The 25,931-nt window shown below is 53.6% G+C and overlaps 1 protein-coding gene across 8 annotated transcripts in view; it reads left to right on the top strand.

Annotated features, from left to right (window-relative positions):
- Positions 1–25,931, top strand: part of USP20 (ubiquitin specific peptidase 20) — a 41,979-nt gene that overhangs the window by 10,657 nt on the left and 5,391 nt on the right. For 4 of the 8 annotated variants that reach the window (XM_073905621.1, XM_073905620.1, XM_073905624.1 and 1 more), the window contains exons 2-19: positions 2,007–2,174; positions 3,309–3,405; positions 7,447–7,500; positions 7,919–7,981; positions 8,354–8,485; positions 9,655–9,751; positions 10,212–10,281; positions 11,998–12,111; positions 13,083–13,161; positions 15,616–16,063; positions 16,345–16,509; positions 16,819–16,934; positions 17,211–17,383; positions 18,008–18,102; positions 23,968–24,001; positions 24,202–24,247; positions 25,139–25,319; positions 25,397–25,523. In XM_073905621.1, the coding sequence (XP_073761722.1) occupies positions 3,325–3,405; positions 7,447–7,500; positions 7,919–7,981; positions 8,354–8,485; positions 9,655–9,751; positions 10,212–10,281; positions 11,998–12,111; positions 13,083–13,161; positions 15,616–16,063; positions 16,345–16,509; positions 16,819–16,934; positions 17,211–17,383; positions 18,008–18,102; positions 23,968–24,001; positions 24,202–24,247; positions 25,139–25,319; positions 25,397–25,523 (2,075 nt within the window). In that variant the 5' untranslated portion in view covers positions 2,007–2,174; positions 3,309–3,324. The remainder of the gene's footprint in view (positions 1–2,006; positions 2,175–3,308; positions 3,406–7,446; positions 7,501–7,918; positions 7,982–8,353; positions 8,486–9,654; positions 9,752–10,211; positions 10,282–11,997; positions 12,112–13,082; positions 13,162–15,615; positions 16,064–16,344; positions 16,510–16,818; positions 16,935–17,210; positions 17,384–18,007; positions 18,103–23,967; positions 24,002–24,201; positions 24,248–25,138; positions 25,320–25,396; positions 25,524–25,931) is intronic. The other 4 variants (XM_073905623.1, XM_073905622.1, XM_073905626.1 and 1 more) reach the window with 3 other exon arrangements.

The following is a 25,931-nucleotide window of genomic DNA, read 5'->3' as shown; positions in this document are numbered from 1 at the left end:
CGAAGGCAGACGCTTAACGACTGAGCCACCCAGGCACCCCACAAGGATGTATTTTAGAATAACCCGACTCTTCCAGAACCTCGGAAAAGAACAAGAAGAAAGGGAAGAATTTTAAAGCCTCTGTTGACCACCAATTACATAAAGTCTATGATCCATTTCTAAATAAGTTTTGTGTATGATGTGAGGTAGGGGTTAAAGGTCATTTTTCCCCCATGCAGAGAGCCTTTGTTGAAAGGACTGTCTTTTGCCCATTGAATTATATCAGTACTTTTTTACATTTTTATTTTTTAAGATTTTATTTATTTGAGAGAGAGAGAGAGAGCATGCACAAGCGAGAGGGAGAGGGAGAAGCAGATTCCCCGCTAAGCGTGGAGCCTAATGCAGGGCTCGATCCCAGGACCCCGAGATCACAGCCTGAGCCGAAGGCAGATGCTTAATCCACTGAGCCATTCTGTCTTTGCACATACCCTGATTACTTACTTAGAAAAAAATCTGGAGCCACGTTAACCCTCTGGACTCTTCTTCGCTATTTGCCTTATTTAAACTGGTGATTTGTGTGCAGTGAAATGTGGAATGTCAGTGATCTGGTCGTGTTTTGGTGAGGCCCCAACAGCACAGTGATTTAGAACAGGAGGCAGCAAACTGTGGCAGCAGGTTCTGGGTTATCTTGCAGAGCCCTGGAGCTATGAATTAAAAAAAAAAAAAAGTTTTAATACACTGTAAAAAGAAAAAAAGTGCACAGAAGAATATGTGATCAAGATTGACACGGCCCACAAAGCCTAAATTATTTACTACCTGGTACTTTATAGACAAGGTTTGCCAAGCCCGGATTCAGAGCCTGGCTCTGTACCAAACAATCTGATCGAGTACCCACGAGTGACTGACTAGCTGAGGATTGACTTTGACCAAGTCCTGTAGTTAGTTACTCAAGCTCCAGTTCTATTTCTTCTGTAAAACAGGGGCAGTGAGGGTACAGGGAGGGTTGTTAGCCACGGGGCTCTTTTTTTTTCCCTATCTGAAGTTGGAGGAACTTAAGTAGTCTGATTGCACATGTGAATCCAGATGGGCCTGTTGCTGTCATCTCTGTCCTGGGCACCGCCCGTGGCACTGGGCATCAGGCTCATAAGCTGGCTCTGCCATCTAGCTGGAGAGATGGGCCACACACCAAAGACACTCCCTCCCCGCTCTCCCCGGCCTCCTGACCACACTGCAGCTTGCCAGCCCGGTGCACTTGACCTCAGTGGAAATGAAAAAAACAACAATCCTAAAAATCTGGCTTTGAGTGAAGAGGCTTGGAATTTAGAACCTTGAGCCCATCATTGTCATGTGACCATTTTAAATGCACTTGATCTTAGCCAAAAGGCCGAGAAGCGATGTGACCATTTTAAATGTTAGCTTCTAACTGCCTCTCCCTCTTTGAACTGCCCACATCTGGGGGACTGTGGCACAGCAGGGAAGGGGGGTGCAGTGGCAACACGTGGATGGATTCAGTTGTGCCTCTAGCCTGGGGTTGCTCAAGACTTGGGGGCCGGGGGTTCTGAGCAGCACAGGATCCTGGGGAGGCACCAAGGATGATCTGAGGGTCTCAGGGGCATGCGTGGAAGGGGCTGAGCCTTCCATCCAGAGGGTTAACAGGTGGTGGCAGCCAGAGGGAACATTTGCTGGAGAGCCCCGTGGCCCTCTCTTACAGACCCTTGAAGGTCTCGGCTCTCGGCGATCACAGAGGTAATGCCCAGCAGTGGCTAGTGAAGGGTCCAACACCCCCAAGGAGGGGCTGGCCCTATTTGCCAGCTCTCCATAAGCCTTTAGCTACCCCGGGAGTGGTGTGTTTTTACTGTCCCTGTGGATGGACTGAGGAGCCTGTCCAGCCCGTGGATGCCTCAAATGTCAAAAAATTCACTTGCCCCTCCCAGGAGGAATTCGGGCCTATTTTCAGCTCCTGGTTGGTGCGAAGAATGGTTTTGAAATAACAGAGCTGCATGAACTGCGCTGGTTTGTTCCCCCAGGTTCCCTGCCAGAGGCCTGCACTCACCCCAGCTGGCGCAGCACCCCACCACTGTCGGCTGTCCACGGAGAATGCAGATGTCAACTGCTTCCTGGGGGTGGCACTCTACACAGAGGTAGGCCCACAGCCTGCCCGTCTGAAGCACGGACCGAGGAGGAAAGTCTTTTAGGTGAAATAATGAAACTGTGGATGTGTCTTTTTTCTTTTTTCAAGTCCTTATCTTTTAGAAGAACATACGCAGATGAAATGACGTGATGTCTGGGATCTGCTGCAAAAAACGAGGAAGTAGGAGGTTGAGTTGAAGCAGGGTTGGCCGCTCATGGCTCAGGGTTGAAGCTAGGTGATGGGTACACGGGAGTGAGCTGTGCAGTTCTGTCTGCTGCTTATGCTTGCATTTTCCCAAGTTAAAGAGAGCGAACACAGGTGGGGCCTTACGAGTCTGACCAGCTTGCAGGTCAGCTTTAGCTCTCACATTCCTTTCTGTGAGACCTGAGAGAAGAAGGAACCCCTATTTCCTAATCTGTAAAAGGGGCTTAATCACAGCTGCCTGGAAGATGGCTGGGGGAGTTTGTAATGAGATAATGTATGAAGACCACTTAGTGTGTTACCTGGAACCTTATCAGCGCCCCGGAACAGCTGTTCTGGCTGGGAGCCTGGGCTCATCAACCCCTGGCTGGCCATTTCTGGTGCGGAGGGGCCTTCCAGGAGAGCTAGGGGTCTACCTCCCTCGGTGGACACGCAGCCTCTGCCTTCGATCCAACCACCTTGGCTCCACTTCATCTTTGGCTGGTTTGGACCTTTTTGGGCAACAGTTTGGAGCTAGAATCAAGAGATTCCTAGGTGCGATTTCTGCTAAACTCTTGGGTGGCTGAAGCAAATTCAGTGATTTCTTTTTAGGCATTTTCTTTGGAATTAATTGTAACTCATAGGACGTTGCCACAAATGTCACTCAGCTTCCCCCAGCGGTACCACATCTTTGGCATATCTGCAGTATGTACAGTATCCCAGCTGGTAGAATTGATGGTGGTACACCCCACAGGGCTTACTCAACGTTTGACCAGTTTTACACCAGTTTTACCCATTTGTGAGTCCTTGAGCAATCCACTGGGGTTGATGTTACCGTCACACCCAATTCCCAGAGAAGGACAGTGAGGCTCAGAGTAGTTACGTGGCTTCCCTGAGTCACCAGCTGATATGTGGCAGAGCCAGGGCCCGAGACCAAAGTTGTGCACTGAGCCAGTAGCCCCATGCCTCCCTCCCCCAGCGGCTGCCGTTAACCCAGTGTCCCTGCGTTTTCTCGTAGGTGAGCCCAGGCCAGAATGGGGGACTCCAAGGACCTTTGCCCTCACCTTGACTCCATAGGGGAGGTGACCAAGGAGGACTTGCTGTTCAAATCTAAGGTAAAGGGTCAGACCTTCTGGGGCTGGGGCCCATGCCTAGGGGCACTGCCTTCCTGAGGTACAGAGGTTTCTGAAGGCGGTGGAAGAACCAGCTCCCTGACAGTCTCTGGTTAGCCTTTCACGTAAATGGAAGGCTGGTGTCTGTTCGAGGCCTTCCGGGGGCTGCGTCCTAATGGCCATTAATTATCACTTAGCTCACTCCATCTGGGAGCCGCTAGTGCTCTGTGCATTAGCTGCCGGAGTGGGTGCCCAGAGCCTTTCCAGGGCAGGGCATGAATCATGCCTTGAGAGTCCATGGACATTTTGACACATGTGACCTGAGGAGGGCCCCAGGCAGGCCCAGAGCGAGAAGGTGGGCCACTCTGAGTGGGGAGGACGTGTCTTTGTCTGGAAAAATATTTTGAATCGGCGTAATACTTTCCCGTGGTTCAAAATCAAACAGTATAAAAACAGCAGCGTCGAGAAGTCTCCCTTCCGCCCTCTGTGCTCACCCTCCCCGTCCCCCCCTTTAGGGAGCCACTTACAGGAGTTTCTTTTGTGCCTTTTCAGAGTTTCTTTATGCAAATATGCTTATTTTTCATTTCCCCTTCCTTCCATAAAAGGTAGCACACTGCAGACACTTTTGTAACTTGCTTTATTCACTGGACAGTGTATCCTGGATCTCTTTCGATCCCGGTACATAGACAGTTTTCTCATTCTTGGCCCTGGCGTTGCATGGTATCTCGTTGTGTGGACCCCATAACTCAGCCTCTGTGGGTGGACACCCTGGCTCTTCGAATGTGGTGAATGTGATGCTGTGATGAATGGCCTTGTGGGAGTGCCGCTGTGTGCCGGGCGTGGGGGGCTGTGGTGGGGGAAGAGCATGTGGAGGACACTCCCGGGAATGGGGTCTGGGCTCAGATGCCTAGACACATTGCTGGCTCTTCTTTCTGGGCACCTGATGCTGGTCCCTCAGCCTCCCTCCACCAGCAGGTCCTGGGTGGCCTTTGGCCTGAGCTGGCTTAGCCTGGGCCCACAGAAGGGATCAGGCCTTCGAAGTACCTGTGGCTTCTTTTGAAGTAGTTTTGCTTCTCTGTGATCTGGAGGAGGGGCCGAACAAGGCTGTGGTGCATTTGCATTGTCTAACACTGTGTTCTGAGTCTGCACAGAGAAATAAATGAGACAGACCGAGGGGATTTTCCTCCAGAGGAGGCAGGAACAGGGGGATCTGAGGGCAAAGTGGTGAGCAAGGAGGGAAGGTCTGGGCTGGCCCACGGCAGCCTTTTGGATGGACATCTGGAGATGTCTCAGGCCTGTGTTTCAGGGAGCATGTCTTCCACCCTGCTCTGAGCATCCAGGAACCTACAAAATGAAACCACGATTGTTTTAAAATACCAGAAGGTAGAGGGCTCTGAACAGGTCAGTCAGGATGGAGGAGATGCAAACGGCCGAGACACCTCTGAAAGAAGATGCTTAACTTCATGAGTGGTTGGGGATATTGCTGACTAGAGCAAGGTGATAGCATTTCCATCTGCCAGACAAACCACAGGCTGGTTGCATCCAGAGCTGACAGTGATGGAGGGAAAGAGACCACACACGTGGTGGGGCTGGGTAGGCATTCCTGTCCCTTCAGGGATGCCATTCCACTTCTGGGAATTTATCCAGCAGCGATGTAAGTACCAGTTATAAAGATACAAATACAGCAGTATTCATTGAGCATCAAGTGTAAGAGGAGGAAACCGGCGGCAGTCTGAATACTCATCAAGAAGGGAATGGGTCAGCTGTGCTGAGCCCATAGCGCGGGGCACCGTGCGATCGATCATTGCAGAGGACGAGGTGTGATGTTTGTGTACAGACTCAGGAAGATGACCATAAAAAGGTGGCAGAAACATGCATAGTATGATCTGATTTTTCCTAAAATCACACCCCCTCCCCTAAGTATATGCGTATACATTTGTATCAGAAGAAAGTATGGAGGGACATGTTTTAGATTATTCCGGCACATGTGTTTATTACACGTTATATCCTCTACTTCAAATTGTGTATAACGTGTGTGTCATCTGAACTGTTAAAACAAGCATACCGGGTGCCTGGCTGGCTCAGTAGGTAGAGCATGAGACTCTGGATCTCTCAGAGTCGTATGTTCGAGCCCCAGGTTGACTCAGAGCCTAACTTAAAAAAAAAAAAAAGCGTAGGATACTTTTGTTATTCAAATGACTGAAAGGAAAAGGAAGCCTCAGAAGATGAAAGTAAATTGTGAAATCAGGAAATCACAAAGGAGATCACAAATTCAGGAAGGTCAGGGGCTACTGATGGATCCCCTGTTGCCCGCAGCACCCCCAGCGGGAGACTCCGTCAGACTGCGGACCTCAGTTCCAACCTTACTTCAGCCCGACGGGGAACTCCGTGTTTAGGCATGGCCACAAACTGGGCTTCATGAGAATGAGAAGTTCCCGAGGAAGCTTGGGAGGGGGAGGCCTGCTTTCCCGACGCAGGGCTCGACGACCCAGGCTCCCCAGCTTCCCCGTCCCAAGCCTGCTCCGTAGCCCAGCAGGACCTCTGAGCCTCAGTTCCTCATCTGTCCAAAAGAGGTGCTGCACGGGGCGCCTGGGGGGCTCAGTCAGCTAAGCGTCTGCCTTCAGCTCGGGTCATGATCCCAGGGTCCTGGGATCGAGCCCTGCACCGGGCTCCCTGCTCCGCGGGAAGCCTGCTTCTCCCTCGCCTGCTCCCCCTGCTTGTGTTCCCTCTCTCGCTATCTCTGTCTCTGTCAAATAAATAAATAAAATCTTTAAAACAAACAAACAAACAAAAGAGGTGCTGCACGGACTGGTGGGGATGACGTGAGCCATGTGTGATGAACTTAGCCATGGTCATCCTCAGCACGTATCCCTCTTGCTCTGGCTGAGCCCCATGTTGAGACTGCTGTCAGAGCTGGCACTTAGAATCCACCTCAGCTGATGGAGGCCCCTTGGGCATTGTGGAGGCTTAGCTGGGAATTGCCGTTCTAGACAGGTACAGACAAGATTATTTAGGGCACAGTTTTTATTCATTTATCTAACAGAGAGAGAGAGCGCGCGCACAAGCAGGCAGAGTAGCAGGCAGAGGGAGAGGGAGAAGCAGGCTTCCTGCCGAGCAGGGAGCCCGATGTGGGGCTCGATCCCAGGACTCTGGGATCATGACCTGAGCTGAAGGCAGATGCTTAACCGACTGAGCCACCCAGGCATTAGAGCAGGTTTAAGTTGTAACAAAGAGACCCTAAAATACAGTATCTTAAATGAGGTAGACATTTCCTTTTCTCTCATAGAATAGTCCAGAGCTAGCTAGGATGGCAGGGTGGCCCTGCCTTTCCCAACACGTGACTTTCATCTCTGAGTCCAAGGTCCGCTCCTGCCTTTGCATTCCAGCCAGTGGAAGGACGAGAAGGAACTAAGGGGGTGCATAGCCTGGAAGCGACATATCTCACTTTCACTGTCATCTCTTTGATGAGAACTGAGCCCCGTGACCACAGTGGGGGCCGAGAAACAGCCCGCAGCTGGCTGGCCATGTGCTCAGCCCAAATCCACACATTCTGTTACTAAAGCAAGAAGGGGAGATACTGGTGGACAAGAAGCAGGCTCTGTCACCCAGAAGACCAGAAACCTTGGTGTTTTCTGTGGTCTTCAGACATAGTGATCTCCCAGTTTGTACTAGGCGCTGTGAAGTCACGGGGGTAGACAAGGCAGACCATCCCTCTTTCATGGAGCCCAGAGTCTAGATGGGGAGAAAGGCTTACACAAAAAGGGAGAGTGGAGGGCGCAATAAAAGAACATATTAATGGGTCCATTGATTTAAGTTTCAAATGATTTTACGGAGGAAAATGTTTTTGCAGCACATAACGAAACAAAATTCAAACAGTAAAGTCTGAAGTGCCCTGTGAGGAAGGACATTTAGATTGGCAGGCTGGTGAAAGCCTTTCCAAGGCAAAAATGCCTTTAAGTGGAGAGCTTTGGAGTCCAGCTGTCGGCCCCTCCGGCTGGAGCGGCTCCCCCAGGCTGCTCACACTTGGCTCTTCCTCTCCCACAGGGAGTCTGTCAGTCGTGTGGTGTTCCTGGACCCAACCTGTGGGCCTGTCTCCAGGTAAGGCATCCTTGTCGCTGTTGGGGGCGTGGAGCTTGGTCTAGGCTCTGGGCTGGGAGCGTCCGTCTCTGGTGGGCACTGCTGGAAAACTCAGGTGGGGACACGGCCTGGATGTCTCAGGGGCCGGGCCCAAGTCAGGAGGGCGCCAGAGTGAGGGAGAGGGTCTGGGCACCACGCAGCCAGGCCTGAGCTTGGCCCACATCTCACTGTGTCCCTACCTGGGCTTTGTGCAGGAGGCCAGTAGCCCAGGGCATTACTCCGAGGGCAGGGGCAGCTGTCATGGTAGCCATCCTGTCCAGCTGGAACCGCAGGGTGTATAAAGCTGTTATCCTGTGTGGTGGCAGGGCCTCAGTCGCTTGCGGGTCCTCGTGGTGGAGACGGGCCAGCCCCAATACTCGCTCCTTCCCTCTCTTCGCAGGTCTCCTGCCCCTATGTTGGTTGCGGAGAATCCTTCGCTGACCACAGCACCATTCATGCTCAGGTGAGCGCCGTGGCCAGGAGCGCGGGCCCTGCGGGCAGATGGCCCAAAATTCAAGCCCTGGCTCCAGCTGCCCCCCAGCTCCCATCTACCCCCCCTAGGCCTCAGTGGCTATGCCTATAAAATAGAAATAAGCGCAGCAGGGTTGCTGCAAAGAAGCGAGAACTGATATGCAGGTGCAAGCATATGCTTGTAGCACGTGCATGTGTTTGGTCAACGGCAGCCCTGGGCATTCCTGGCTGCAGGACGAGCAGATCCCGAGAGCTTCCAGGCCTCTGTCCTGACAGCGCCTCTTACCGAGACCACCCTGATGCAGCTGCGGGGCACCTGTTGGGCCAGTGTATCCTCAACCTCATTTTGGATCTTGCCCTCTAGGTGAAAAAGCATAACCTGACAGTGAACCTGACCACATTCCGGGTGTGGTGTTACGCCTGTGAGAAGGAGGTGTTCCTGGAGCGGAGGCTGGCAGCCCACCCAGCAGGCCCCTCACCCAGGGTCTCGGAGCAGGTAAGGGGGTGCAGCGGAGTCAGCGCAGGTGGTGGTGACACGCGTCAAGGGCAGGGCCCTGTGACCCAGGTGTCGGTGGAGCAGGGATTGGTGGGTCCCAAATGCTTGCTGAGTCCCAGCTCTGGGCCAAGGACCATGTGGGGGGTTGAGGACACACAGGTCTTCATGGGAAGGGCCTCCCTTTGGCAGTTCGCAGGCCGGGGGGAGGCTGTGTGCAAGAGCTTGTGGGAGCCCATCCTGGGGCCTGTGGAGAGCCTCTGCCACCCCAGCTCTAAGCCGTATCCCAAGGGAATCCCCAGTAGTCACTGTGGTGTAATTCTCTGTGGGAAACGCCTGGAAACCCCCCTAATGAGGCGCCGAGCAGGGCCCTGTGCAGCACCTAAAGGTGGTGGGCCCAGCAGGCCCACGTGTGGAGGGCAGCCTCGGGCCGGGGTCAGTACGCCACTGTCGGGCTGGCCACCTGCAATGTGTCCTGCCTCTTCCACAGTGACACAGCGGCCATCACGTAGTAGGCGCTCCCTAAGTGTTTTTGGAATACGTTTGCAAACGTGGTAGATGTTTATGATTTTTTATAAAAAGAGACTATAATACCTGAGTGGCTCAGTTGGTTAAGCGACTGCCTTTGGCTCAGGTCATGATCCTGGAGTCCCGGGATCGAGTCCCGCGTCGGGCTCCCTGCTCAGCAGGGAGTCTGCTTCTCCCTCTGACCCTCTTCCCTCTCGTGCTTTCTATCTCTCATTCTCTCTTTCTCTCAAATAAATAAATAAAATCTTTAAAAAAAAAAAGAGACTATAAAATAGTACATGGACAGTATCTTGTTTTGGGGGCCTGTGCATATTAACAGTTAAAAATCTACATAGCTGTGTATAGACTTCTAGTGGTTGTCTCAGGAAAGTTGCATTGTCTGTTGTTATTTGTTTCTTTTTTCCCCCCAAATTTATGACAATTAAGATAATTTTTTATTTTTGTAAATAGAATACAAGTTCCCCGGGCTGGGGCCACCAATGCCGTCTCTTTCCAGGGTGTCCTCTGCTCAGATGGGCTGACTCGGTTTGGGCTTGCGGCTGGGGGCTGGGCTTCCTTTCCTTTCCTGGGGGGCACATGGGCCTCTGACCCCCACCCCTCCCGTCTCCCCTCCCCGTGCTCCTCACTCGGAGTCTTCCACGCAGGACTCTCCACTGCCCTCCCACCCTCTGAAAGCTGTCCCTATTGCCGTGGCCGACGAAGGAGAGTCTGAGTCAGAGGATGATGACCTGAAGCCTCGAGGTAGCCGACCCCGGAACCGGGGGCGCTGTGGGGCTGGGCCGGGGGCCTCAGCACTGCATAGGGAAGGGCGGCCTGACCCACAGCCCGAAGGCCCGTAGAGCTCGGTGGCTCCCCTTGGAGTGCCGGCCATCCGGCTGAGTCTTCCCGGCCTGCCAGTCCTCATCCCCTGCCTCAGCCGTGTGACCCTGGGCAGGCCGGTGCCCCTCGGCCCCTGGCCTCACCTGTGCAGGGCGGACGCTGGGCCCGGCTGGGTGGAGGGCAAAAGAGTCCATTTGTTTGAAACACTCAGGTACCCACAGCTATTGTGAGCGGGAAGCACATTAACTTACTTGGCAGATTTCTGGGGTGGAACACCAGCCATCTGTGTCCTCCCCTGTTTGGGTCCTGGGGGCTCGGGAGCCACAGCTCATCTGGGAGGGCAGGGCCCTCACCTTCCCTCCCCCACGTGATTGGTTCCTAGGCCTCACGGGCATGAAGAACCTCGGGAACTCCTGCTACATGAACGCTGCCCTGCAGGCCCTGTCCAACTGGTAGGTTGTCCCCTCACCTGGGAGCTGGGAGGCCTGGGGCTGTCGCCAGGTGCCCTGCAGGTGGCAGCAGCCCCCACGCTGTGCTGTGTGTGCGCTACCCACAGATGCGTGTGTATGGATCCACCTCAAAAGCCCTAAAAACACACGTGCCCTTTGACCCAGCAGTCCCTCCGGTCAGAATGAATCCTAGGAAGGTCAACTGAGATGTGGAGCACGTTGCCTAGGGGGATGTTCCTAGCCCGTTGTTTGTGGAGAATGATTTGATGGTCTACGTTTATTTATTTTTAAAGAATTTATTTATTTAGGGCGCCTGGGTGGCTCAGTTGGTTGGGCGACTGCCTTCGGCTCAGGTCATGATCCTGGAGTCCTGGGATCGAGTTCCGCGTCGGGCTCCCTGCTCAGCGGGGAGTCTGCTTCTCCCTCTGACCCTCCCCCCTCTCATGCGCGCTCTCTCTCTCTCATTCTCTCTCTCAAATAAATAAATAAAATCTTAAAAAAAAGAATTTATTTATTTATTTATTTGAGAGCAAGAGAGCACGAGCAGAGGGAGGGGCAAAGAGAGAAGCAGACTCCCCGCTGAGCAGGAAGCCTGATGCAGGGCTCGATTCCAGGACCCCAGGATCATGATCTGAGCTGAAGGGAGACGCTTAACGACTGAGCCTCCCAGGCGCCCCGGTGGTCCACATTTACAGGCCAGTTTTACAGTGAGTGCAGGACAGTATTTACCAAACGGGAGGGGGTCAGGATATGGCCAGTGGGAGGAAGGAGGTTATTGAAGCTTTGTGTGGTGCAATCCCATTTGGGGGAGAAATTCCTAATTTCTACCTAGGATAGGCTGTTAACTCGGTGAGGCCAGGGCATTTCCTGTGCCTGGCACACAGATGTCCCACTTGGTAGGGATTCAGTGCCTGCATATGTGAAGGAGCGGGGGGCAGTGTGTGCATGGGAGCGTCTGGAAGGATAGGCACCTAAAATCTTCCGAGTAGCTGTCCTCACATGGTAGGATTAAAGTCTCTTACTGTTTGCCAACCTCTAGATGTTCCAGTGTTTCTACCATGAATATGTATTTCTCAAGTAATGAGATAAGTTAACTTGAGGAAAAGGGAAGATGCCTTCAGGTCGGGGAAGGTGTCCGCAGAGTGGGCTGGCCGGAAGAGCAGGCACTGTTCTCTGTCAGGCAGCAGCCGTCCCCTGGCCCCACGGCCCCTGAAGCCAGGGGCTGTTTTAGCGTCTCGGGGTGGCCATAACAAAGCATGGCAGGCAGGGTACTTTAAACTTTAAACAACAGAAATTTATTCTCTCTCAGTTCTGGAGGCCAGAAGTCTGAGGTCAGGGTGCACGGGTGGGGGCGGGGCTTGCTTTGGAGGCCTCTCTCCTTGACTGCTAGCCGGCTGCCTTCTCCCTGTGTCTTCATGTCATCCTCCCTCTGGGTGTGTTTGTGTCCAAACCTCCTCCTTGTAGAAGGACACAGTCATACGGGACTAGAGCCCCCCCTGAGGACCTACTTTGAACCTAATTACCTGTGTTCAAGTATAGTCACCTTCTGAGGTCAACATGTGGATTTGGGGAGACACATTTCACCCTGTGACAGGTCATCTGCAGGCATTTCTGTTTCAGGAGCAACAGTACACCACCACCCCCGCCAAGGCTTTTGCTTTTCCAGCCAGCTCTTTCTAACCAATGCCTTTTCTGAGCCGACTCTCTCCCTGCCCCTAGCCCTCCACTGACCCAGTTCTTCTTGGAGTGTGGAGGCCTGGTGCGCACAGACAAGAAGCCAGCCCTGTGCAAAAGTTACCAGAAGCTGGTCTCTGAGGTCTGGCACAGGAGACGGTGAGTGACTGAGCCCCTGACCTTGGGCAGGTGCCTGGGGCTGGGGATTTTTCTCTCTGCCCCTCGACCGAGCACTACCTGTGCCTTCAGCCCATCACTGCACGCTTGCCACACTTTACCTGTGTGATCCTTATGGCGACCTTGTTTTACAAGTTGGGGAAACTGAGGCTCGGAGGGATTTACGTGTCTTTCTCAAGGTCACCCAGCTTGTGAAAGAAGGAGCTAGAATTTGAAAGTGGCATTGCCCCGAGCCCTCAGCCACTTTCCAGATGCGTGTGCCGAGGCCCAGGCACCACCGTGCATGTGGGAGAGACTCTCATGGGCCGTGGCTGGTGCTGACAGGGCAGGGGCTTAGCTCAGTGTAAACGAATTTTAAGACCAGAAGTTTGGATTAGACCTGTTTCCCCAGTAAAATTGGGAATAACTTAAAATGAGTGCATAGAAATATGCCAACTGTAAAAGCAGGTTATAAAACAGTGTGATGTAGTACAATTCCTATTCTGTCAGAAGCCAAGTTTGTTTTCTGTGTGTATCTGTTTTCATAGAAAAATCTGGAAATCTTAATGGTAGTCATCTCTGGGTGGTGGTGCTATTAGCCGTGATGTTTCTTTGCCGGGCTTTTCTGAAATTTTAGATTTTTCAATAATGAACGTGTCATACTTTCGAAATGAGAAAAAAACACAATAAGTATTTCAGAAAGAAAACAGTTTTCAAGCAGACTTGTCCTAGACTCGCGGGAAATGATGCTGAGCCAGTCAAGAGTTCTTTGCCTGGTTGAGCCATGACTTGACGTTCTCCTTCTCGACTGTGGGGATGTGCGAGCTCGCAGGTCAAGTCAGCACTTCCCAGAGTTGCAGCAGACACCTCACTGAGTCTGATGAAGCTGCCCTGGGCCGCCTGCCTAGCAGCCCTCGAGGGATCGTGTAGCTCTGAGCGGGCCACCTGTGCTAACGGGTTTCATCTTCCTACAGCCCAAGCTATGTGGTTCCCACCAGCCTGTCTCACGGGATCAAGTTGGTCAACCCGATGTTCCGAGGCTATGCCCAGCAGGTAGGCTGTCCAAGCTGTGCAGGGGCCACACCATTACCAGGCCTGGCTCTGAAGCTCAGACCAGCGTGGAAAATAGCAGTGCAGCTCAGGGTTATGGGGCGGGTCCCCTTACTGCCTGAGCCCTTCGTGTGTGTGAGGACACGGTAGCCTCCTGGAGCCTGCTGGTGTTCTCCGCACTGGACAGTGTGGAGGCTGAGTCCCAGCCGAGCAAGTCACTTGCCCCGGCCGCACTGCTGGAGATTTGACCTCGGGCAGTCTGACCGCAGAGTCTTTGCGCCTCAGCGCTGTGTGCTTTCTCATTCCCCCAATCACAGGCAGAATTTCACTTTTATTAAAGGAAATGTTTGATTACTAGTTTTGGTAAATATAGGGAACCCTTTAGAAATCAATGATACTTTCTATTGCATAAACTCATGGGGCCAAAACGAAGCAGAATGCAGCCACATGTATGCCCTAGTCCCAGGCTGAGCTGATCATTCACGTGGTCCAGTTCCCTGCCTCAGACTGCCACATGGCCTGGGGTTTCACTGCTGGGCTTGCGGGAGGAGCTGGGCCTGTCTAGGCGGCCATTCCTGCGGCCTGAACATGGGGGCCAGGAATAGGGCAGCTGTCAGGCGAGAGATGCCTTCCGCCCTCTCCCTCAGTCCCCAGCACCTTGCCTGCTGTCCCTTCCCAGGGGGAGGGTCGCTGGGTATTCCTCTGCTCACACCCTCAGTTGGATGAACATCAGGCTCCTGACCGAGAAGTCCAGCGCTGCCCGAACACCACCCTTTCTGGGAAGTGATAATGCCCTCCATGATCACAGTTCACCAGCTACCGTTTATTAAGTTGTCACTACCCGCCCCACAAGGACAGCCCTGTTTATCCTCACAGAACTCTCCTGAGGTGGGTCCTGTCGTCACCCCCATGTTATAGGTAAGGAGCTGAGGCTCAGGGAGGTTCTACAGCTCGCGCAGGTCACACAGCAGAGAGTGGCAGGGCGGGGCTCAGGCTGAGCTGAACCATTCCCTAGGCTCTCTGTGAGGACCCCATGGAGCAGGGCTGCTGCCTAACACCCAGCTGGACTCCAGAAGCATCCCTGTCTCTGGTTCTTAGACGTAACACAGGGAACATTTCTGAGTCTGAAACATAGGCACGGCTGTGGGCCTCTGTTAATGGCTGTTAATTTTAGCAACAAACACCATACCTCTGTTGAAAGGAAAAACCAGAGAAAAAAGTAGATGGTGTATTGGGGCCCGTTTCTTAAAAGAACCTTCCAGGCCCCTGACACAGGACCCACGAATCCTCTCTGCTCCCTCCTGCAGGATAAGCTAGTGGTTGATTTCTCTGATCTTGAAGTTCAACACTTTGCTTGAGGAAATCCACCCAGAGCCCTCCCTTCCCTCTCCCAGAACTGAGAGGATGATGCTCTTCTCCCCACGCCGGTGACAGAGGGCTGGGAAGGCTGGGCTGGGCCTGGCCACTCTGTGACCCAACGCCGTGTTGGTCGGGCGTGGGGCCAGGGGCACTGTGACGGGCAGGATGGTGAACCTGGTGGCCCAGCATGGCGCCCGGTATCCCCAGTTGTTGGAGACCAGCCGCTGCCACCGTGTTCTGGTCTTCTGAAGCGCCTGGGGGTGCGGCACTTGGCTGGGCCCCGTGGGCAGGTGTTGGAAGCCTTGCTTCCCAGGCTTTTTGCTCGGTTTGGTGACCTAGTCAGAGGTCAGAATAAAAGTGCCACTGCTGTGATTCAGGGCCCAACCAGCCTGAAGCGGTGGCTTAGACAAGTCATGCCCACGTCTCTTGGAGGGTGCCATCCTGCCTCCGGAGCCTGTCCCCGTACCACAGGCCACCGTGGCAAGGGAAGGGGTGGGCCCCGGGGGCTGGCAGGAGGACGGGGAGAGCAGGGAGGCCCAGAGGAAGGCTGGAGGATGCAGGCAGCCTGGCCTGGTGGCTGGCATCACCCCGGCCTGGCGGCTGGCATCACCCCTACAAAGCCAGCTGAGCCCTCATGTGCACATGTGTCTTATGGGTCCCCTTCCTGCTTCCACAGGCTCCCTGCCCACCCCCAGGGTCCCCTCCTGTAGGCAGCAAGGTGACTTTGGAGGCCACACGCGACCCCTCCACTCTCCCACACTGAGCTGGAAGCAGGGCTACGGGTGCTTGGGAGCAGGACCCGGGGCGTGACACAGACGCGGCAGGGATCGGGGATCGCGGCTCTGCTGCCTCACAGCTGCGTGACTGGGGGGGGGGGCGTGGCTCAGCCCCTCCGGCCACAGTGTCTGCCGTAGAGTAGGGTTCAGGACAGAACTGCCGTGGAGGCCACTGGGAGGGCCGCGCAGCGCGTCTGCCCGGGGCGCCGCGAGCACCTGCGAGCTGGATCCGCTGGTGTCCTCTCAGCAGCAGAAGCAGCGGGGTGCCCATGGTGGGTTCCTCCACCCTGGAAAGCCCTCTTGACGCAGCCCCCGCTTCCAGGACACCCAGGAGTTCCTGCGCTGCCTGATGGACCAGCTCCACGAGGAGCTCAAGGAGCCCGTGGTGGCGGCCGCGGCGGCGCTGGCGGAGGCACGGGACTCGGACTCCAGCGACACGGACGAGAAGCGGGAGGGTGACCCGAGCCCGTCAGAGGACGAGTTCCTGTCCTGTGACTCGAGCAGTGACCGGGGTGAGGGTGACGGGCAGGGCCGTGGCGGGGGAGGCTCGCAGGCCGAGGCGGAGCTGCTGATCCCCGACGAGGCGGGCCGCGCCATCTCCGAGAAGGAGCGCATGAAGGACCGCAAGTTCTCCTGGGGCCAGCAGCGCACCAGCTCCGAGCAGGTGGACGAGGACGCCGATGTGGACACGGCCATGGCCACCCTTGACGACCAGCCCGCGGAGGCTCAGCCACCATCGCCGGGGTCCTCCAGCCCCTGCCGGACCCCAGGTGCCAGACAGCCGCTCGGAGTCGCCCCCGCCCGCTCGGTCCGGCACCTCCTGCGTGCCTGTAGCGTGGGCGGACCTGCTCAGAGCCCGGGTGCGGCTCAGCCTGCCCGGCGGCCCCGCGCCCCCACTGGACGCTGGAGGACATGTGTCCTGCGGGTTAGGTGGGGGCCGGGGTGGGCTCCTGCCTCGGGGGCTGGGAGGTGCTGACTGGTCCTCTTCCTGACGGGGCCCCAGAGCCGACGTGGCTCTCTTGCCCCCCCCGGGCCCCCCCCCCCGGCCCAGCCGCGGTCCCCTCTCTGCCCCCAGAGCCAGACAACGAGGCCCACATGCGCAGCGCCTCCCGCCCCTGCAGCCCTGTGCACCACCATGAGGGCCACGCCAAGCTGGCCGGCAGCCCGCCCCGGGCGAGCCCCGTGAGGATGGGGCCATCGTACGTGTTCAAGAAAGGTTGGCGGGATTGGGCAGGGAGGGGGGGTCGGCGGGGCATCCGAACGCGCAGCCAGGGCTGGGTGTGCAGGCTGTGCCGCAGATGCCTTTCCGAGCAGCAACACCTCCAAACTCTCCTCTGATGTCACTGGGGTGCGAGTGGGGGCGCCCCGTCTTACAGTGACCCGGGCCCTGGGAGGGGACCTGCGTACCCCACCATGTGACGCACACAGACCCCCGAGTCCCGGCCAAGCAAGCCCCAGCGCCGCCCCTTGCAGCAGACAGGCCCGGGGTGGGGGGTGCTGGGCCTAGTCCCGTGCGTGCCCCCAGCCCAGGTGCCGAGTGCCGGCAGTCGCAGACGGAGGGAGCAGCGGCACCGCAGCGTCATCTCCGACATCTTCGATGGCTCTGTCCTCAGCCTCGTGCAGTGTCTCACCTGTGACCGGGTGAGCCCTGCAAGTGGGGAGCCACGGGCCAGCCTTCAGTGGCCCTGGTGATCCTTCCTCGGGGGTGGGGGGGAGTGGCTTCTCTACCTGATGGCCCCTGCCCTTCTGGAGGGGGAGGGCCCTGGCTGTCTGGTCCCCCGGGGTCCCAGGTCCAGTGAGCAGACCCTCTGTCCTCCACCTGCCGTCTGGTGGCTGGGGTCCAGGCTGCGGACTGCTTGGTCTGGGCAGGGCAGAACCCTGGAAGATGGAAACCCAGGCTGACCTTCAACCCCCCAGGTGTCCACCACAGTGGAGACGTTCCAGGACCTGTCACTGCCCATTCCTGGCAAGGAGGACCTGGCCAAGCTGCACTCGGCCATCTACCAGAACGTGCCGGCCAAGCCGGGTGCCTGCGGGGACAGCTACGCCACCCAGGGCTGGCTCGCCTTCATCATGGAGTATATCCGGAGGTACGCCTGGCCTTCCCACCTGCCTGTCTGCCGGAGACATGAGACTGCCCTAGCCCTGGCAGGCAGCAGACCACAAACAGCAAAGTTGAGGCGTTGGCAGGGCCGAGGGCAGGGTTTGGAAGGGCGCCCACAGCTGGATGTGCAGATGTTGCCTGGGCGGGGTGGGGGCTTCCTCAGCCATACTGGGATGGCCTGGATTAGGTGGGCCCGTGGGTCTGAAAGCAGGTAACGACAGGGGCGTCACCAGGCGGCAGCTAGAAAGGAGGGTGGCAGCTGGAACGCGGGCCTGGCCCTGTGGGGAGAGCAGTGGGCAGCTTTCTGGAGCCCTCACTGTGTGCCACGAGGTCCGCTTTCCACCTACCCGATGTCAGGAGCCCATGAGCCCAGAGGATGGGCCAGTGGGACCGGGGTCCCTTCACAGATGGGAAGGCAAGGCTCCGGGAGAGGTGATGTCACTCTCCCAAGGACACCGGGGCTGCTCCCTGGGTGGTCCCAGGTATTTGGCTGCAGACCTCTGCCCATCCCACGCACCTGGCCAAGCCGCCTCCCTGGGCCCAAAGTGACCAAGTCTTAGTCTTGCCCGGGCCCTGGCACCACCCTACCAGCCCTGTTCTGTCTCCCTAGGTTTGTGGTATCCTGTACCCCCAGCTGGTTTTGGGGGCCGGTCGTCACCCTGGAAGACTGCCTTGCTGCTTTCTTTGCTGCTGATGAGCTGAAAGGTGAGCGGAGTGGACTTGGCTGGGGAGGGGTTTGCTGGGTGAGCATGCAGCTGGTTTCTGGAACTCACTGTCAGTACCACCCCCACCCTCCCCACTGTCAGCCTAGGCCTCCATGTCTCCCAGCCCCGCTGCCTGGAGCGCCGTTAGGGCTTCCCCTGTTTTTCTGTTGCTTACCGGTTTGGTGGACAGAAACGATACTGTGCTTTCATTTTGCATTTCCTCGGTTACTGATGGTTTTGGGCAGTTTTCATTAGTGTTTTGACTGTGTTTTATTTCCTATCTTGAAAGTTCCCATTCCTGTCCTTTTCCCATTTTCCTGTTGAGTGCTGGGCATCTACCCTTTGGGAAAGCTTTTTTAAAAAATAAAATTAATTGTGGTAAAACATACATAACCTAAAATTTACCATCTTAACCTTTTGAGGTGTACAGTCCAGTAGTATTGTGACTATGTTCACATTGTCGTGCAGTCACCCTCCAGAACTTTTTCATCCTGCAAAATGGAAACTCTCTACCCCCGAGACAACAACTCTCTATTCTCCCCGCCCCCAGCTGCTGGCGCCCACCCTTCTACTTCCTGTCTCTGTGAACTTGACAACTCTAGGGACCTCATCTAAGTCAGCTCGTATGGTGTTTGTCTTTTTGTGACTGGCCTATTTCACTCAACGTGATGTCCTCTGGGTTCATCCGTGTTGTAGCAGGTGTCAGGATCTCCCCCCCCTTTTTTTTTTTTAAAGATTTTATTGATTTATTTGAAAGAGTGAACGAGCAAGAGAGAGAGTGCACAAGTGGGGGGAGGAGCAGAGGGAGAGGGAGAGGCAGACTCCTCTCTGAGCAGGGAGCCTGACGCGTGGCTCGATCCTGGGACTCTGGGGTCATGACCTGAGTTGAAGGCAGATGCTTAACCGACTGAAACAAGCCACCTGAGCGCCCAGAATCTCCTTTTTTAAAGCTGCATCGTATTCCATTGATAGGCCACGTGTTATTTATCCGTTCATCTCTCAGTGAACACGTGGGTTGCGTCTGCCTTTTGGCTGTTGTGAATAATGCTATGACGAACATGGGTGTGCACCTGTCTCTTCTAGACTGATTTCATCTCCTTTGGATATATACCCAGAAGTGGGATTGCTGGATCATACGGTAGTCTTATTTTTAATTTTTTTTAAAGATTTTATTGATTTATTTGACAGAGAAAGAGACAACGAGAGAGGGAACACAAGCAGGGGGAGCTGGAGAGGGAGAAGCAGGCTCCCCACTGAGCAGGGAGCCCGACATGGGGCTCGATTCCCAGGACCCTGGGATCATGACCTGAGGGTTATGCAGGGTTAAGCAGACGCTTAACGACTGAGCCACCCAGGCGCCCCCTATTTTTAGTTTTTTGAGGAACCTCTACACTGTGTTCCAGGATGGCTCTGCCAATTTCCATTCCCACCAGTGATGCACAAGTTCCCCCTTTTCTGCATCCTTGCCAACACCTGTTATCTCCTTTTTTAAAATCTCTTTTTGAGTAGCTGTTCTAAAACAGGTGTGGGGTAATACCTCATCGTTTCGATTTGCATTTCCCTGATGATGAGTGATGTTGAGCATCTTTTCATGTACCTGTTGGCCATCTGTTTATCTTTGGAAAAATGTCTCTTCCGTCCTCTGCCACTTTTTGAATGGATTATTGTTTTTTTGCTATTGATTTGAATGAATTCCTTACATATTCTGGATATTAATCCTTTATCTGATATAGGTGTCTAAATATTTTGTCCCATTCTGTGGGTTGCTGCTTTATTTTGCAAATTGTTTCTTTTGTTGTGTAGAACTTTTTAGTTTGATGTAGTCCTGCTTGTTTATTTTTACTCTTGTTGCTTGTGCTTTTGGTGTCCTATCCAAAACATTGCCAAGACCAATGTCAAAGAGCATTTTCCATATGTTTTCTTCTAGAGTTGTATGGTTTCAGGTCTTCTATTTAAGCCTTTAATCCATTTCACTTCAGGGTATTTTTGTGAGTGGTATGAGACAAGGGTCCAATTTCATTCCTTTGCATGTGAATATCCAGTGTTCTTAACACCATCTACTGAAATGACTCTTTTTCCCCCCCATTAAACATTCTTGGCTCCCTTGTCAAATATTAGTTGCCCATATATGCATGGGTTTATTTCTGGGCTCTCAATTCTGTTCCTTGGTCTCTGTGTCTGTTGTCATGCCAGGAGCATACTGTCCTGATGACTGTTGTTTTGTGGTATAGTTTGAAGTGAGGAAATGTGATGCCTCCATCTCTGTTCTTGCTCGAGACTGTTTGGCCATTTAGGATCTTTTGTAGTTTCATATGAATTTTAGGATTGTTTTCTATTTCTGTGGACAATGTCACTGGACTTTTGATGGGGATTGCGTTGAATCTATAGATGGCTTTGGCTGGCATGGACATGTTGACAGTAGTTATTGTTCTGATCTATTAATGCAGGATATCTTCTCACTTACTTGGTCATTGTGTAGAAACAGCTCCGTCTTTGTCCCGTCACTCTTACAACACTCCTGATACCAGGTGCATGGTGGTTTTCCCATACCATGCAGTTATGTGACACCAGCTGGGTACTGAGAATTCAACTCAGTTGTGATACTGTCACCTGGGGACAGCATCAGATCCCACAGGTTAAGGACTCAGTCCTATAAGACTTCCCTCCCCAAGAGCCAGTCTCAAGTCCTGCTTGTCATCTGTGCTTCAGACTGACTGGCTGTAGATCGAAGGTTTGGATCCAAACCCTCCTCCACGGGTTTGATAAATTTGCTAGAGCCATTACTTACTAGGTGACTGGTTTATTGTAAAAGGCCGTAACTCAGGAACAGCCAGATGGAAGAGATGCACAGGGCAAGGTATGTGGGAAGGGGCGTAGAGCTTCCAGTCTCTGAGCTCCCTACTTTCCCCCGGTCTCCATGCGTTCACCAACTCCAAAGGTCTCCAAACCCCGTGCCATTGGGATTTTTATGGAGGCTCCCTCGCGTACACATGATCAGTTATAAACTCCTCTCTGTAGAACACAAGTGTGGCTGAAAATTCCAAACTTCTAATCATTGCTTGGTCTTTCTGGTGACCAGCCCTGATTCCGGAACCATCCCACAGTCATCTTGTTATTTATTTGTTTTTTAAGATTTTATTTATTTATTTTTTTTGTTTTGGAGGGGGAGAGAGAGTGAGTGAACCTGTGAGCAGGGGGAGGGGCAGAGGGAGAGGAAGAGAATCTCAAGCAGTCTCCATGCTGAGCATGGAGCCCGATGCAGGCTCAGTCTCATGACCCTGAGATCATGACCTGAGCCAAAACCAAGAGTAAAACACTTAACCAATGGAGCCATCCAGGTGCCCCCAGAATCACCTCGTTAGAACAAAAGTCAGTGTCATCACTTAGGAAATTCCAAGGGACTTAGGAATCTTGTGTCAGAAAGCAGGGTCAGAGAGCAAATATCAGGACAAATGATGCTCCCAGTGCTCTTACCACTTAGGAAAGTACAAGGACTTTAGAAGCTCTGAGCCAGGAACCTTGGGCTGTATTTTCTATGATGTCACAGCCCTCTTTGTCAGTGTCTCTCATCAATGTCGTATAGTTTCCAGCATACAGATCTTTCACCTCCTTGGCTAAATTTATTCCTATGTGTGTTTTATCATCTTTGACACAATTGTAGATGGGATTGTTTTTTTTTATTTCTCATTCAGATATTTCATTGTCAGTGTATAGAAATGCCACCGACTTTTGTATGTTGATTTTGTGCCCTGCAACTTTACGGAATTCTTGGATTTGTCCTAACAGTTTTTTGATGGAGTCTTTAGGTTTCCTAAGTATAAGATTATGTCACCTGCAGACAGTCTTACCTCCTCTTTTCCTATTCGGATGTCTTTTATTTCTTTTTCTTGCCTAATTGCTCTGGCTAGGACTTCCAGTACTGGGTTGAGGAGGCATGGTGAGAGGCAGCACCCTTGTTTCATGCCTGATTTTAGGGGAAAAACTTCTAGCTTGTCACTGTTGAGGATGAGGTTAGCTGTGGACTTGTCTTACATGGTCTCTGTTGTGTTAAGGTATGTTCCCTCTACACCCAGTTGTTGAGAGCTCTTATCGTGAAAGGGTGTTGAAATTTGTCAAGTGCTTTTTCTGTCTCTGTTGAGAGGATCATATGATTTTTATCCTTTATTCTACAAATGTAGAATATCATGTGCATCGATCTGTGTATGATAAACCGTACTTGCCTCCCACGGTTAAATTCCATTTAATCATGGTGTGTGGTCCTTTTAATATGATGCAGAATTCGGTTTGCTAGAATATTGTTGAGAATTTTTCCATTTATATTCATCAGGGATATTGGCCCATGGTTTTCTTTTTTTATCATGTGCTTATCTCCCTTTGGTATCGGGGTACCCTCCTCAGTTTTTTGGAAGAGTTTGAGAAAGATTAGTGTTAGTCCTTTTTTAACTGTTTGATAGAATTCACCAGCAAAGCCATCTGGTCCTGGACTTTTGTTTATTGGGAGGTTTCTTGTTTGTTTGTTTGTTTTTATTACTGCTTCAATCTCCTTACTCATTATTGGTCTATTCAGATTTTTTCTTTGTGTATGATTCAGTCTTGGTAGGTTGTATGTTTCGAGGAGTGTATCCATTTCTTCTAGGTTATCCGATTTGTTGGTATACAATTAATTGGCTGTAGTGCCTCTTATGATCCTTTGTATTTCTGTGGTGTCAGTTGTAAGAGTCCTCTTCCATTTACAGTTATTTGAGTCCTCCCTCTCTCTCTCTTTCTCTCTCTCTCATTTTGCTAACCTAGCTAAAGGGTTTTTCAATTTTATCTTTTCTGAAAACCAACTCTTAGTTTCACCGACTTTTTTTCTGTTCATTTTCTCATCTCTGTTTCACTTATTTCTGCTCTAATCTCTATTCTTTCCTTCCTTCTGCCAAGTTTGGGCCCAATTTATTTTTCCTTTTCTAATCCACTGAGGTGTAGTCAGGTTGTTCATTTGAGAGCTTTCTTTTTTCTTAACGTAGGCGTTTATTGCTATGAAATTCCCTCTTAGAACTGCTTTTGCTGCATCCCATATGTGCTGGTACATTGTGTTTTCATTTTCGTTTATCTCGAGATACTTCCTGAGTTCCCTTTTGATTTTTTCTTTGACTTGTCCGTTGTTGAGGCGTGTGTTGTTTGTGAGTTTTTTAGTTCTCCTCCTGTTCATGGTTTCTAGTTTTATACCACTGTGGTTGGAAAGATACTCGATATGATATTCGTCTTCCCAAATTCATTAAGGCTTGCTTTGTGGCCCAGCTCCTGGAGCTGTCCTGGAGAATGTTCCGTGGGCACTTGAGAAATGTGTATTCCGGTGCTGTTGGGTGAATGTTCTGTATATGTCTGTTAGGCCCATTTGGTCTGTAGTCATTCAGGTCTGGTTTCCTTATTCATTTTCTGTCTGGATGATCTGCCCAGTGTTGAAAGTGGGATATTAAAGTCCCAACTATTATTGTATTGCTGACTATTTCTCCCTTTAGTTGTGTTAATGTTCACTTGAAATATCTAGGTGCTGTGGCGTTGGATGCATATATTTGCAATGGTTCCCTCCTCTTGTTGAATTACCGCTTTATCACTACATAGTGACCGTCTTGGTCTCTTGAGACAGATTTTGACTGAAAGTCTATTTTATGTGATGTCAGTACAGCCTCTTCTCTTCTGTTGCTTTCCATCTGCAGGGAATGTCTTCTTCCATCCCTCTCTCTCTCAGCCCGTGTGCCCTTAAAGCTGAAGTGAGTCTCTTGCAGGCGGCATATCGGGTTGTGTCTCGTAAGCATAAATCGTTATGTCCACCTCGGCTCCCACTTCCTCTCCTCACCGTTGTCTGCATTTCCTGCCCTAGGTGACAACATGTACAGCTGTGAAAGGTGTAAAAAGTAAGTGTGTGTGTTCTGGGCTTTCTCCCCAATGGTCCGTTCCCACGCCTCGGTCTGTCTGTGTCCCACGTACTTCCCCGGTTCCTCCAGAGAGTTTGATCCTGACCTCACAGAGGTGACCGTGTGGGGAGGGTGCTTGCTGGGCCCCTCTGCCCGCACACCGGGATGCTCACCGCTTCTCCCCCGTTCTTCCCCGCCAGGCTGCGGAACGGGGTGAAGTACTGTAAGGTCTTGCGACTGCCCGAGGTGAGTGGAGCAGCCTCCCGCGGTCTCTGCCTGCCGCTGATGTGTGGTGGAGCCGGTCACCCTTTGCCTCGGGGAGCCTGAGCTGAAGAGGCCTGGGGCAGGGGGGCGTCTCCTGCTTCGGCTGAGAGACCTGCTGGGAGGGGAGGCTCTGGCAGGTGGAGGGGCTCATCTCTCACTTTGTGACTTGGGACCCTCCCTCAGCTCCCCCTACACTCTGCAGGTGTGGGGTGGAGGGTGCCACCTGGAGGAAGACAGGTGTCTGGGGAGGGACGTGGCCACCAGGCTGTCTGCGCTGGGGAAGGCCTTTCTGAGGGAAGTGGGTCTGAGTGAGCCCTGAGCACAGGGGCTGGCTTCAGCCTGGTGGAGGGAGGGCGGGAAGGAGCAGGTAGGCAGAGCTCCGTGGCAGGAATGGGCTTGGCCAAACCCAGGAAGGGTCGCGTGGCCAGAGCGCGGAGGAGCGTGGCCCGAGATGCGGGTGCTTGGGGTGGTGCCGAGCAGGTTTGGGAAGCCCACGTGGAAAAGCTGTGGAAAAGTCGGTGCCACAGAACTGGTAGTCAGAGTTCTGACGGTCAGCTTCCTGCCCGGCCCAGAGCCGCCCTCGGGCCCAGCCTGCGGGGGCGCCTCTGCCCCGGGCCGTGCAGCGAGCTAGCTCAGCTCCCGCGCACAACTCTTCCGAGTGGCCAGGCGGTCAGTGGGTGGGATCCCTCAGCTGAGCTGGGCCTCCGGAAGGCTCTCGCTGCTTCGTTTCCTGTGCTCACCTGGAGGGCGAGACCTGAGTGGGCCGGTGGGTGTCCCAGCGCCCGGCCTTGAGCCCCCGCTTCGTTTTCGGGAGTCACAGGGCTCCAGCCAGCCCTGTCTGGAATGACCGCTGCCTCCTCCCTCGCCCCCCAGATCCTGTGCATCCACCTGAAGCGCTTTCGGCACGAGGTCATGTACTCGTTCAAAATCAGCAGCCACGTCTCCTTCCCCCTCGAGGGACTTGACCTGCGTCCATTCCTTGCCAAGGAGTGCACGTCCCAGATCACCACCTACGACCTGCTCTCGGTCATCTGCCACCACGGCACGGCAGGCAGTGAGTCAGCTGCCCCTGCCTCACCCCTGTCCTCATCTCCTGGGGCATCCGTGACCAGCCTGCCTCTCCCGCCGCAGGTGGCCACTACATCGCCTACTGCCAAAACGTGATCAACGGGCAGTGGTACGAGTTCGACGACCAGTATGTCACCGAGGTCCACGAGACGGTGGTGCAGAACGCCGAGGCCTACGTGCTCTTCTACCGGTGGGGCCCCGGGCGGGCCGTCTCGGCAGGGAGGGGTCTGGGTCAAGGACAGTTGGGTGACCTGTGGGCTGGGATGGCCAGCCCCTACACCCTGGGGCTTTACTCTGGGTGCCTGTGGTGGGGGGTGGAGCCTGGAAGGTTCTAGGCCCTGGGCAGTAAGGGTTCCGGCTTGTAAGAAAGAGCCTTCTGGCTGTGGGGAAAGCAGGGAACCCAAGAAGTTGAGTTTGGGTCTTCCCGTAGTGCTCCTGTGGGAGTGATCGTGGCCCTCACTCTGGCAGGGGTGGCGAGGCCGCTGAGATGTTGCCCGATCGCTGAGGGGCTCCGCTACCCACCTCTGCCCCACCCCTGCCCCACCCCTACCCCACCCCTGCTCCATCCCTGCTCCATCCTTGCTCCTTCCCTGCTGTA

The sequence above is a fragment of the Callorhinus ursinus genome, unplaced genomic scaffold (assembly GCF_003265705.2).
Source record: "Callorhinus ursinus isolate GAN/ISIS: 27379988/994484 unplaced genomic scaffold, GSC_fseal_2.0 scaffold24, whole genome shotgun sequence".
In the NCBI taxonomy this organism is placed as follows: domain Eukaryota; kingdom Metazoa; phylum Chordata; class Mammalia; order Carnivora; family Otariidae; genus Callorhinus; species Callorhinus ursinus.
The sequence above is the reverse complement of the archived record's forward strand: the minus strand, read 5'-3'. Positions and strand labels throughout refer to the sequence as shown.